The 14,500-nt window shown below is 42.7% G+C and overlaps 1 protein-coding gene across 1 annotated transcript in view; it reads left to right on the top strand.

Moving 5' to 3' along the window:
• The window catches only part of LOC122939295 (fibrocystin-L-like), a gene marked incomplete at its 3' end in the record, with an annotated part of 171,561 nt that overhangs the window by 60,521 nt on the left and 96,540 nt on the right, over window positions 1-14,500 (top strand). Inside the window, exons 19-23 of the mRNA XM_044295366.1 lie at window positions 1,618-1,731; window positions 6,513-6,643; window positions 7,771-7,935; window positions 9,370-9,520; window positions 12,841-12,988. Coding sequence (XP_044151301.1) covers window positions 1,618-1,731; window positions 6,513-6,643; window positions 7,771-7,935; window positions 9,370-9,520; window positions 12,841-12,988 — 709 coding nt within the window. The remainder of the gene's footprint in view (window positions 1-1,617; window positions 1,732-6,512; window positions 6,644-7,770; window positions 7,936-9,369; window positions 9,521-12,840; window positions 12,989-14,500) is intronic.

Genomic DNA, 14,500 nt, shown 5'->3' with positions numbered 1-14,500 from the left:
TGGTGTTGCAACAGGACAACAACCCAAAGCATAGAAGTAAATCAACAACAGAATGGCTTAAACAGAAGAAAATACGACTTCTGGAGTGGCCCAGTCAGAGTCCTGACCTCAACCCGATTGAGATGCTGGGGCATGACCTCAAGAAAGTGATTCACACCAGACATCCCAAGAATATTGCTGAACTGAAACAGTTCTGTAAAGAGGAATGGTCAAGAATTACTCCTGACCGTTGTGCACGTCTGATCTGCAACTACAGGAAACGTTTGGTTGAAGTTATTGCTGCCAAAGGAGGTTCAACCGGAGGTTCAACCAGTTATTAAATCCAAGGGTTCACATACTTTTTCCACCTGCACTGTGAATGTTTACATGGTGTGTTCAATAAAAAATAATTCTTTGTGTGTTATTAGTTTAAGCAGACTGTGATTGTCTATTGTTGTGACTTAGATGAAGATCAGATCACATTTTATGACCAATTTGTGCAGAAATCCATATCATTCCAAAGGGTTCACATACTTTTTCTTGCAACTGTATATATGATGCAGATAGTTAGTGGGAGATAGTCAGTGCAGGTTAGATTGATCTATAGTGTAGCTGATAGGTTCTGCTGTCCATACATACATGCTACAGACATAGTGCTATTATGTCACAAGTTGAACGTATTGAGAAAAAATATGCGCATCAATAATTGCTGAAAATTCGCAAGCGCGAACATATTGGAGCACTCTATCTGCATATAAAGCTATTCTAATGTTCTGCTGTGCCAACCATTTTCTCCAGTCTCAGCAAACTTATACCAGCTTGAAAAATGTAGCATCAGTGACCCATGCCCGATTTTCACAATCAACAATATAATGGTGTATTCTTGAATTCACGAATATATGATGAACATTCTACAAAATATTCACGAAATATCGCAAATTCGAATATTGCCCCTGCCGCTCATCCACTAGAAAGGACGACCTTCCGCTGCTGGATTGCAGGATGGTCATAACCCCTGGATATGAGCAGTGTATAATGTGATGGAAAAATGAATGAAGCCAGCAGAGGAGACAATATGGACACTCACAATACATTAGGAAGTGCCTTGTAATAACTTTCTCTACATAATAAATGCAACCGGCTGAAGTGAGAGAACTCCTTTAATGTACACAGATCTAGCCTGCTCAAAGCTGTAAGAACCAACAATCAATATAAAAAATAATTTATAATGTTTAGAAAGTGGTGTAAAAAAAAAAAAAAAAGCGGTGTTTGAAAGTTTGTGAACCCTTCAGGGTCGTCGCATCAAATACTGAAAGCAAAGGTTCACATACTTTTGCCACTCACAGAGATGCGATATCGGTTCATTTCCCTCAATAAATTAATGACCATGTCTAATATTCTAACTCATTCCTTTGGTTTGGTCATGTTTATCTACTTTGAGGACTTGTGTGAGAATCTGACATAGTGTTAGGTACAGAAATAGAGACATTTCTGAAGGGGTCACGAGCTTTGAGCCACCACTGTGTGTCCAAAAATGCAAAGCGAAAATAAAAGAAGGTAGATTTCACTCGCAGGCCGACAATGTGAGCGTATTGGAAATGTTGGTGCTAGTCATCTGCTGCAATGTGTTTCTTCCAGGTGAAAAAGGCCGTACAACAAATGTTTAGCGCTCAGTGTCCGGATGCGATAGCGAATCGGAAAGAAAGTTCATCCGTCAAATATTTCAAGAATTATGAACCAGATTCAACACCGGTATGAAAAGATATATTTTAAAGCATTTCTGTTTTCTATTCACGAGCATGATGCAGAGGTAGCGGGGATGAGTTTGTCATCTACCTTTATTGGCGCTGCGTTGTATGGTAATTCCTCAAGTTAAAGGAAACCAGTCAGGAGCTTCATGCTGTCTGAATGTCCTGGTTACAAACAGTTATGTCTTATGAAGCCCTGCAGTGTTTCAGAGAAGACAGAGTCATGGGGACTGATCTGATCCTCATCATCCTGCCCATAGCTTGATTGACATATTTCTCCATATTTGTGTATAGGGAGAAACCTGTCAATACGCAGCATTTCAGAGTAAAACATAGTTGTATGTCATACGTTTTTGTTATTTGTTAGGGGGGGGTTACTAACTTCCTTGGGGAAGGAGCGCCTTACATGGAGGCCATACATGCTCCTCTGGAATTCTGGGAAGAAAGGGATGCAAATGAGCTCTTAACAAGCTCTGCCTCTGATGCCGCCAGATGTAAGGCAGCTATCCTAGAAGTCAATGTTCGACCATTTAAATAGGCCTTGAGATATGACAAGCATAATAGGGATAATAAATAAGCCAGCATCTCATCTGCAGACAGCTGTTTTAGGGTGATTGCCCCTCATCAGTGCAGAGAGGACTGGCTTAACTGGGTGAGAGGCCTAGGTCAGGATTTGGGGGAAATATATCTCCTTGGGGATAGAGCGCCTTAATCGGCGTGAGGAGACTTATAGGCCATACATGCTTTTGTGGAATTCTGGGAAGAAAGGGATGCAGATTAGTTTTTTTATTTTCCTTATTTATCTAAAATGGAGCAACTTATCCAATAGTCTTCCCTAAATATTTCCTAGCATTTTGTCTTTACTATGCAGACCTATGTGTCTCCATAGTAACAGACTACAAATAAATCCTGTGTAGTCAGATTACCGAGTGATTACTGCCTTCTATCTGTTCCCTACGTCATGCTAACCTGCAAAATGTATGTAAGCAAAAGCAAAACAAGAGGGGAGTATGACTGCAGGATGGGGAGACACTTGGGTCGGGCTATGTGGCTGTATACATGAATAGGACATTTTTAATCTAGACTTCCTGTACTTCATTTTCATTTTAGATTCATTAGGATTATAGAAGTAGTTTAGCTGCAATGGTTTACATGGTCTTTAACACCTGATTTTGCCAAGTGACAAACTCAGCCCTAACTCCACCATTACATGCCGGTACATCAATCTACATTCTGTTTGTCGTCTTCCTGACTTTCTTTATCTTGGAGTTTATTGGCACTTGCTGCAGTTCTTATACATCTACCGTGACTATTCATTTTCTGCTCAGGGTTCCTACTGGGGCACCATAACAGCCGAGACTGAACCATTTTGTGGGCGATTTTCCATGAAGAATCCACAACTGCTGTATTATTATTATGTATATAATCCACTGACTGGGTCAATATATGATGTGATCTCACTAACTTTATATAGAAAGGTAAGATTGTGCATTTCTGATTTATTCTGGTTGATAATAAATACATTCTGAGTATGAGTACATTTCGTTTGGGATTTTTTTTTTTTTACTTTATAATAACATGTCAGAAGTTTTGCTCGGATCGATCACTAGGGGAACAGAGCTCAGCTTAACTTATCCGCCACTTTGTTTTTAGGCTTCATGGACACAAGTGTCTATATGTTTGTCCTCAAACAATGGATCTATATGGATACCTTCCATGTGCATTCCGCATTTTCCTCACGCCAATCAATAGAAAGGACTAATCTCGTCCAGGGGCGGATTGGCCATAGACACTACAGGGAAATTTCCCGGTGGGCTAATGCCTAGGAGGGCCACCCAAGCCCTCCTCATGTCCGTCAGCGGGGTACATAATGATCTGATTCTTTCTTACGCACCAGCAGCCACAGGTGCCCCCCTGAATTTAACTGTTTCAACGTCCTCAGGACAGCAATACAGTTGTGGTAATTTGGCAGTATTTTGTGCTGCACTGTGGTATTTGGCTCAGCTGAGGCGGTATATTGCTCTACACTATGGTACCACTGGCCCTGCCTACTTCTCTTGTCCTTGCCTACATATGTTGGCCGTGCCTAATTATGTTGCCCCGCGTCCTGTCAATTTGGACCCACCTGCAACATGGGAACACTTGTACTTTTCTTTCCAGGGCCACTTTCAGTTCCCAGTCCGCCCCTGTTCTTGTCCCCAATATAGTCGACAATAGAACACATTCTATAAGTAGCTAAATGGATCCACGTAAAAAAACGGAAGTTTGCGCGACCCCATAGAAATAAATGGGTCAGTGTGCTATCCTCAAAAAAATGTGAATAGCATGTGGATGAAAAAATACAGTTGCGTGCATGATCGACAGGGGTCTCTCTATGATATGTTTCTTGAAATTATAGGTACCCTTTACTTATATATCTTTGCAGAGCATTTGGGTGGCTCGATGGGTAGCCCTGTTGCCTCGCAGCGCTGGCGTCCTGGTTCATGTAATTACATGCAATGTGCACATGAAAAGAGAAAAAGTTCCTAGGCTCAAACATCTACATGAGCACTGTATGTTCTCCCCATGTTTGTAATGAAATGAGCTGAATGTATCAGCTGGCAAACATTTGAGCTATAACTTATGCAAGGAGTGTAAAAAGTGGCAATTTATAGCAAAAAATGTCATTTTCCATAATTTGGAGACTTTTTATGGCGTAAAAGTAGAGTAAATACTTTAACAAATCTGAATGATAGGCTATCCTCTAAAAGTTATCATCCTGTCTGCCTGAAACCACCACTAGGGGGAGCTTAGGAGCTTATTGTTTATAAGTACATTTCCAAAATAAAAAATATACAGAGTAAAGCTCCTGGGCTCCCTCTAGTGTTCGCTGGAGTCAGCATAAAATATATTATTTAAAGGGCTATTCCCATCTCAGGATGATCTTCTCCCAACCTCTTCCCACTTGCATGTGGAGGCCAGAGGTAGATAGAACTACAGAAACACTTGAGTGGGCTGTGTGCTGTTTCAGTAGCTCCCATACAAGTGAACAGGTGTTATAGAAATAGCGTAGTACAGTCCATTCCTCTGTTTCTGTATTTCTGACTACTTCCGGCTGCTGCGTCAAGGGGATTTGGAGCCCATTGTGCAAAAAACTGAATTCTGAGTGCTATAAAGACATATTAAGAAGGTAATCAGCATCTAAAATGATATTAATAGATGATAGATTGTTCATATATAGTGTTGAGCGCGAATATTCAAATATCGAATTTTTTTCGCGAATATCGGCACTTCGCTAATTCGCGAATATTTCGAATATAGTGATATAAATTCGATATTTCGAATATTCATTTTTTTATTTTTATTTTATTTTTATTGTTATATTTTTTTCTTTCCCACTTCCCTAAAGTTGTTCTTACATGTCCTTTGGATTCCTGGCTTCCTGGCTGCTCCAGTCAGTGCCCGTTGCCGCTTCTGCCGACTTCTGTGCTCATGGACCGTCCCCATCACCATGGGAACGTCTCCATATACTAGAATGTACTGTCGGATTTGAGAATTACGTTGAAATCGCAATTCAATTTTTTCAAGTTATAATAATCGAATTTCGATTTTAACTTAAAGGCTACTCTCCTATTGAAATAGCAATGCGATTAATTCAAGTTATAATAATCGAATTTCGATTTTAACTTAGCACTGCTATATTCCATATTCGTTAATTCTAGCCTAATATGGAATATAGCAGTGCTAAGTTAAAATCGAAATTCGATTATTATAACTTGAATTAATCGAATTGCGATTTCAACTTGGATCTGGTTTACTATGGTTGGCTTGGTAGAATTAGCGAATATGACGAATGTATTCGTTATATTCCACAAAACGAATATAACGAATGTATTTGTCATATTCCACAAAACGAAGATAACGAAGTATTCTGCATCTTCGTTTTAGCTACCTATTCATCAACTTCGCTAATTCTAGCAATCATATAGGAAAGTTTACTATAGAGACAGCTAAGTTTAATTCGCTATGCGATTATATTACTTTGCTTTTTTTTTATAAATAGAATAATTATAATAATTATCAGGTATTATAACTATTCTATTATTTTTTTTTTTAAAAGCAGTCATATAATCGCATAGTGAATTAAACTTAGCTGTCTCTATAGTAAACTTTCCTATATGATTGCTAGAATTAGCGAAGTTGACGAATAGGTAGCTAAAACGAAGATGCAGAATACTTCGTTATCTTCGTTTTGTGGAATATAACGAATATATTCGTCATATTCGCTAATTCTACCAAGCCAACCATAGTAAACCAGGTCCAAGTTGAAATCGCAATTCGATTATTTCAAGTTAGAATAATCGAATTTCGATTTTAACTTAAAGGCTACTCTCCTATTGAAATAGCAATGCGATTAATTCAAGTTATAATAATCGAATTTCGATTTTAACTTAGCACTGCTATATTCCATATTAGGCTAGAATTAACGAATATGGAATATAGCAGTGCTAAGTTAAAATCGAAATTCGATTATTATAACGAATTAATCGCATTGCTATTTCAATAGGAGAGTAGCCTTTAAGTTAAAATCGAAATTCGATTATTTAAATCGCATATTAATCGCGATAACAAGAATAATGACGAATATTCGATTTTGACGAATATAAAACGAATATTCTATCGAATATTCGCGAATTTCGTCGAAATCGAATATGGCACCTGCCGCTCATCACTATTCATATAGTATTTATACGCAGGTACCTTATTTCTGTTGTATATTTCATTGTGTTTCTGTGTTGTTTTCAGCTTTGCTTTGCCTATAAAGGATATCTTCCAAATGCAATTTACCTACATTTTCAATATGAAGATATCAGCAGTCCAGGATCCGTCCAATACATATATGATAGTTTCAGCTACAGCTTTGCTCAGGAGACCAGGTACGATTCAACTTTGGTTTGTTTCTGAAGCTAAAATAAAAAAAATACAGTTAAGAAAGGTTGTTTGAGAGTGGTTTAAGCTGGAGTGTCATGGCATTTAAAGGGATTGTTCACTTTTTACTATTGATGACCTAGCATCAGCTATCTTGAATGAGCCTTTGCCAAACTTTTATATAGAGTATTTTCTGGTAGTTGCCACTACGGGGAACTCCTCCTCCTTCCTGCCATCTCTTATACTGAGAGAAGGGAGGGGGAGAGCAGAGAGAGTCCACACAGCCAGTAGCCATGTGCTGGGAGGGGGAGAGCAGAGAGAGAGTCCACACAGCCAGTAGCCATGTGCTGGGAGGGGGAGAGCAGAGAGAGTCCACACCACCAGTAGCCATGTGCTGGGAGGGGGAGAGCAGAGAGAGTCCACACAGCCAGTAGCCATGTGCTGGGAGGGGGAGAGCAGAGAGAGTCCACACAGCTAGTAGCCATGTGCTGTCCAGTCTCTCTAATTCACCAACACCACTAGCTAGGTGGAGGTGTTACACAGTCCCCACTCTAGCAAAACGGTAGGACTTTTTTTTTATGAAGACTATTAAGGAAGTTCCTTAATTTTGCATATAGGAAGCAAATGAACAATAAGAAAGAAATCAGTGCAAAGTTGCCCATAGCCTTTATGGCCAAGGGGATTATGAGCTCTGACCCCTTTAAAGGTATGCTGTAAAATGTTCAAGTCTTTGCTGCCCTGCCCGCTTTGTTTATAGGGGTTCTGCTGTTTTGGGGGCAGGACCCCTCTATGACTGTGATGGCAGCATATATTATATCTAAAGCTACTTTCACATCTGCACTGTTCTTCAGCTCTGTTATAGGAGCAGAAGAACGAAAATAACAGAACTGTTGGATTCGGCACATAACTGAAGCAAAGTGAGCCTAACAGATACCATTCAGGAGGACGTTTTTGAGGCGGGGAAAAAAGCTTAGAGTGCGGAACTTTTCTCTCCACTATTTTTAACGTATTCTGTGATGGAAGCTGTGAAAGTAGCCTAAGCAATTACACTTGACTTTAGTCTTGAGAAGATCATCGTAGAAATGTGAATATATTATATGTTCTGATATACAATTTATCATCTCTTGTTTTTCAGCTGGACTTACACCTGTATAGATATGTTGGATCTTGTTAAAACCAAATACAATGGCAAAAATTTCAAAGTGCTCTATATCGAACTGCGGTCAGGTCAAGATTATTATATAGACGTCCTATACATTGGGCAGACCCTGCCTACAAATGACTTGAACAGTAAGTCGCTGTAGAAGTGAAAATGGTCAAATTCCTACTTTTATTTAGCTGCTTCAGAGGGAAATACAGGAGGATCATTATTTACAGGGTTTGTTCCATGCTCGGGCCAGAGTCAAGAGCTTCTAACAGGCATTCTACTAGGCCACAGGGGCATGTGTGCGGAGGATGGGAGTATTTATACTCACAGTTTGGATGTTCCCTGGGCCAGTGTGCAGTGATGGGAAGGGCATACCTCTTCTTCCCTTTGGGATACTCCGGCCTGGTGTTGGTTGAGGTTCCCTTGATGTTGAGGGTTTCTGTGAGATGCAAGGCAGGGACCCTTGGCAGCAGAGGATGTCTGCTCATTGTAACAATGCAGGAAATAATGAGGCAGTTCTGCAGTAGAACAGTTCTTTACTGAAGATTCAAGTTCAAATACATCAGTTACACTTCTCAGCATGCATGGACCGGCAGATATTACACAAATGCCCTTTCCACAGTTCTGACAGGTTCCATGGCTGCAGAGGTGGGCAATAGGCCAAGGTGTTTCTTTAAACCAATTTTCCTTACACTGCATTTCTCTAGCTGACTTCAACATAAGCATCCAGACATGGGGTGTACACGTTATCTTGTACGATGCAACCACAGGGCGGACCCCAACATCAGACAATGCTCTTCACATTTTGTAATTCTTCGCCGGAAGTGAAGTTTTCTTAGACTCGGTGACGTATCCGTTAGACTCGGTGACGTATGCAGGAGCGCTGAAGCCTCTTCTTCCGGCTGCTCAGGGAGCCCGGTGACGTCACCGGCTCTGATGGGCGGGCTTTAGCGCTGCTCTAGCCAGTAAACGGCTAGGGCAGCGCTAAAGCCCGCCCATCAGAGCTGGTGATGTCACCAAACACACTGCCGGGCAGAAGCAAAAGAGCCTTTGCCCTATGCGATTTAGCGCAGTGCAAAGGAGAGCATCGGAGCATGAACTGCTCCGATGCTCAAGTCAGGGGGGCTGCCTGGGTGAAAATAGAGGTTTGTCCGGTTTCAGCTATGAACCCGGACAACCCCTATAAGGGTTTCCACAATGTTCTCAGCAGCACGTGGAACAGCGGGCATAAAAGTTTGTCTCAATAAGACACTTATGTTTTTTTAGCGACGTCATCCCATGATCAACTGATTGCCATCCGAAGTTGGAACAGAGGAAATGCGGAATTACATAGTGCCCATTCAAATGAACGAGCAGTTATGTATTCCATGACTATTCTGATTCTGTGGTTGTTGCCCTTGAAGGCATTGTACAATCCAGACTACCCCTATCATGTTAACCATTTATGATGATAGTACCAGTCTGCTCTGTAATATTTAGGGCCCTTCACTGTTTGCATTGCTATTAATAATCATGACTTTTATGGAACAGTTGTTGTACCCTCCAGTTATGACTGTATCTGTTCATTTCATATATTGCAGTTTATAGGAGGAGACCGGCAATATCAGAGAATGGAGTCTTTATAAGCGACGTCAGTGTGACCGAAACAGATAGCGCCGCTCAGAGACAGTATAGCATTGCTGTAACCACATATAATTGTGGATACAATACTCCACTTTTCGCTGCTGGATTTGCAGAGGTAGGTAATGGGTTGTGCAGATTTTCTGTACAGTAAGTATCATAAGGAAAATTATATAAAACGTACGGCTGAAAAAAAATTAACAGGACCCTTATTGTGAAACGTAAAGGTGTGAACGCTAACGTGTCCTTCTGATTCCTGTCAAGTGAGGAACTAGAGAAAACTATGGGGGAGATTTATCAAGCTGATGTAAAGGAAAACTGATTCCGATGCCCATAGCAACCAATCAGATTCCTCTTTTCATTTTCAAAAGGAGCTTTAATAAATGAAAGGTGGAATCTGGTGGCTATGGGCAGCTAAACCAGTTTTCCTTTACATCAGTTTTGATAAATCTAATCTATGTTGATATGGATGTTGATCTGGATCCACATAATTTCTCCATATTATTACAAAGCTGTCTGCCTGTAGCCACCACTAGGGGGAGCTCAGTGAATAGGAAGTAATACAACTACAATGGAAGCTGTAATAATCTCTGCATTGAGCGCCCCCTCGTGGTGGTTGAATAAAAATGTTATGTTTGAACATGGGTAAGAAAAGAACAAGTTCTTTGAGGGGCTCCTCCTCCTCCAGGGCCCCATAGTTGTCATGTGGTCTGCCTCTATTGCAGACCACTGTCTGAAGATAGGTCCGACTCCCTGCACCACCATTAATTAGTTATTTGAAGGGGCTGCACTGTTCGGACAGGGGCTGCAGTCACTTTATAGTACCTAGTATAGTACAGTACCACTTGAATAGGACTGAGCGGCAGAAAGGCAATTTGACCTAATGTTACAGGTCGAGAAAGAGGCCATGGCGTTTGCCTGAGCATCACGGCCCTTCCAACAGCTGACTGAAAGGGATGCTGGGATTTGGACCCCAGGGCCAGCTCCAGGTTCATGTGCATTGAGTGATAAAGTCTCAGCGATCCCCTTGTGGCAATTCCGGTATTTCCCATGTTAGAGCTGAACAACGAAAAACAAAACGTAGATGTGAACCTTAGCTTAAATAGTCCCTATGAACATTACTATGACAGTTGGGGGATGTTACTATGGGCACTTTGGAGACTTTACTGGTGGCAGTGGGGGAACATTAGTATGGGCACCATAGGGACATTACTGTGGTGCCCACAGTAATCTCCCTATAGTGCCCATACTAATGTTCCCCCACTTCCCCCAGTAAAGTCTCCAAAGTGCCCATAGTAACGTCCCCCAACTGTCACAGTAATGTTCATCTCCCACTGCCCCCAGTAATCTCCCTGTAGTGCCCACAGTGATTTTCCCTCAATCTGCACTCATTGGTAACAGGACCAGAACTGTCTTTGTGCTTCATGCCGGGCCCCTGTCAGAGCGCTCACCACAGCACCATCACATCCGCTAATTCTCACATCCGCTCATTCCGGCATCTGTCAGGCCTCAGTGCTGCCCTACTAGTAGTATTCACTAATGACGTGGGTGAGCGGAACCTGACAGATGTTAGTCATACTCCGCCCAACCACTTCATTAGTGATTAGAGAGTACTACTAGGGCAGTGTTAGAGCCTGATAGATGCCGGACCGACCACAAGTGAGGCTGCTTTGGTGAGAGCTCTGATTCATGAAGAACAATCACAGTTCTGGGCCCCATTACCAATGAGCACAGGCATGAACATAGCCCCCAGCCCAGCCAGTCATCCCCTGACGACAGTACTGCCAGTACTACCCTGATGGGGGCCCCAAATAATTGACCTGGCGATGCCCCTGGATTTAGGAGATGCAGTGGCCTCCCCCAGGAGCAGTGGGCCCAGGCACTTTCCCGTGTATGCCGGGTGCTGACACCGGCCCTCTCGGACCTCCACCGACCAGATAATGATCCTATCCTGAGAATATGTCATTAATATTTATTTCATAAGATATCTTTACATGGGTTAGAGCTCTGTTCTGATACAGAGCTACGACTCTCCAGCTTTCTTTCCCACAGCCATAGTCACAGTACCACATTACATCCTACAGAAGTGTATGCAGGCTCATACAGAGGTATCTTCTGTCATATTTTATATGAACTGCGTCATGTTGAATCAGATGCCATATTACATATTAATATGATGCCATATGCTGGCACTGTACAGCAGCATGTGAAGTGTCTATGTCTCCGTCCTGCAGAGGGTGGAGTGTCCTCCGTACTGCAGAGGGTGGAGTGTCTAGGTCTCCGTACTGCAGAGGGTGGAGTGTCTAGGTCTCCGTACTGCAGAGGGTGGAGTGTCTAGTTCTCCATACTGCAGCATATGGAGTGTCTAAGTCTCCATACTTCAGCGCGTGGATGGTCTAGGTCTCCGTACTGTATCACACGGAGTGTCTAGGTCTCCGTACTGCGGCGCGTAGAGGGTCTAGGTCTTCGTACTGCAGCATGTAGAGCATCTAGGTCTCTGTACTGCAGCACATGAAGTGTCTAGGTCTCTGTACTGCAGCACATGGAGTGTCTAGGTCTCTGTACTGCAGCACATGGAGTGTCTAGGTCTCTGTACTGCAGCACATGGAGTGTCTAGGTCTCCGTACTGCAGCACATGGAGTGTCTAGGTCTCCGTACTGCAGCAGGTGGAGTGTCTAGGTCTCCGTACTGCAGCACATGGAGTGTCTAGGTCTCTGTACTGCAGCACGTGGAGTGTCTAGGTCTCTGTACTGCAGCACGTGGAGTGTCTAGGTCTCTGTACTGCAGCAGGTGGAGTGTCTAGGTCTCCATACTGCAGCACATGGAGTGTCTAGGTCTCTGTACTGCAGCAGGTGGAGTGTCTAGGTCTCCATACTGCAGCACGTAGAGTGTCTAGGTCTCCGTACTGCAGCACGTGGAGTGTCTAGGTCTCTGTACTGCAGGACGTGGAGTGTCTAGGTCTCTGTACTGCAGCACGTGGAGTGTCTAGGTCTCCGTACTGCAGCACATGGAGTGTTTAGGTCTCCGTACTGCAGCACATGGAGTGTCTAGGTCTCTGTACTGCAGCACGTGGAGTGTCTAGGTCTCCGTAGTGCAGCACGTGGAGTGTCTACTGTAGCGCCGTGATGTCTTTGTCTGTCTCCATATAGCCATCCGTGCACAAGGCTTCACATGATGCCTTATAAGAACAGATGCAAATCAATTATTATTATTATTATTATTATTTATTTGAGAGCACCATAGAACTGTACATCTAATAGGCGGTATACATACATAATATAAAACAGCACAAGTACAATAGGCACAACATTAGTACAATAAGCAATAATATATGCCATTTCGGATATGTGCCATTAGTGGGGGTCTGACCCCTGGTAATGATGCTTATGTATTGTACTTATTATTATTATTATTATTATTATTATTCCTATTTTTTAGAATATTCTCAGCAGCCCAGCAGATTCAGCCATCTATACAACACCATCCTGGCCACAAGGCACATTGATCCAGATAAATCGGACCCAGGCTGCATCCCCTCCCATCGGGGGAACATTCAGTATACAAGCTTATGGAAAGGAAATACGTGGTATGGTTACATGTCAATTGTCATGAATCTAGTAGGACATATCTTCACTATGTCAATGAAGGGGCAGGTTTACACCATAATTGCGGTAAATGAAGAAATCTGGCACTATATATATAGTGTAAATAAAAGTGAACAAATCTTTTGTGACTTGTAATAGAATATTGCACCTGCAGTGGCTGTGGCTGCAGCGGTAGTCTGACGGGCGACTATCAGCTAAATGCAGATGATGCTTCACCTGGTTGAACATCCCCTTTAACCCCTTAGGGACGCATGACGTACCGGTACGTCATGAGTTTAAAATGACATTGCGGCGCTGCGGGGGTTAATCCGAACAGGATGCCGGCCTGTCACAACGCCGGGGGGGGGGGGGGGGGGGGGGGTCATGAGACCCCCCCGTATTGGCGATCGCAGCAAACTGCAGGTCAATTCAGACCTGCGGTTTGCTGCGCTTTCTGCCCTGACCAAAAATGCCCTAAAAAAAAGTTTATTTCACCCCCCCTGCACCCCTGAATGATTTTATGGCGGCGGGAGGTGCAGGGGGGGGGTTTGCGGGCGGTGCGGCAGGCGGGATCGCGATCCTCCGCCCGCCTCCTCTTGAATATTCATTGGTGGCCAGTTGTATACCAGAGTGTCAGCACATTGCTGACACTGGTATAAACGGCTGACATCTGTGCCGCGATGTCAGACGTTTAACCCTTTCCATACCGCGGTCCGTACGGACCGCTGTATGAAAAAAGTTAACAGTAAGAGGGGGCTCCCTCCCTCTCCCATCGGGGGGCTGCTGTGCCTTTGCAGCCCCCGAAAGGATGGGGTAACAGAGGGAGGGAGTCCCCCTTCTTACCCTTCCCCATCTGCGAAGTCGTGGCCACAACTGAGCAGACGGGGAAGGTTCCCATGGCAACAGGACGCCTTCTCAGGCATCCTGCTGTCCATGGTGCTGAACAGATCTGTGCTAAAGGCATAGATCTGTTCAGACAAAGTGTAAGTAAAATACAGTACAATACCCTATATAGTGTAATGTACTGTATTATACAGACATCAGACCCACTGGATATTCAAGAACCAAGTGGGTCTGGGTCAAAAAAATGTAAAAAAAAGTGAAAAAAGTAAAGATAAAAAAACACATTTATCACTGAATAAAAATAAAAAAAATAAAATACACTACACATATTAGGTATCGCCGCGTCCGTAACGACCTGATCTATAAAATGGTTATGTTACTTTCCCCGCAAGGTGAATGCCATAAAAATAAAAAAATAAAAACTATGAGGAAATTGAAATTTTGCCCACCTTACTTCCCCAAAAAAGGTAATAAAAGTGATCAAAAAAGTCGCATGTATGCCAAAATAGTACCAATCAAACCGTCATCTCATCCCTCAAAATTCAAACCCTACCCAAGATAATCGCCCAAAAACTAAAAAACTATGGCTCTTAGACTATGGAAACAGTAAAACATGATTTTTTTGTTTCAAAAATGAAATCAATGTGTAAAACTTACATAAATAAAAAAAA

Source organism: Bufo gargarizans, chromosome 5, assembly GCF_014858855.1.
Source record: "Bufo gargarizans isolate SCDJY-AF-19 chromosome 5, ASM1485885v1, whole genome shotgun sequence".
NCBI classification, from domain to species: Eukaryota; Metazoa; Chordata; class Amphibia; order Anura; family Bufonidae; genus Bufo; species Bufo gargarizans.
Note: the sequence above shows the minus strand (reverse complement) of the source record. Positions and strands in the feature narration are given on the sequence as shown.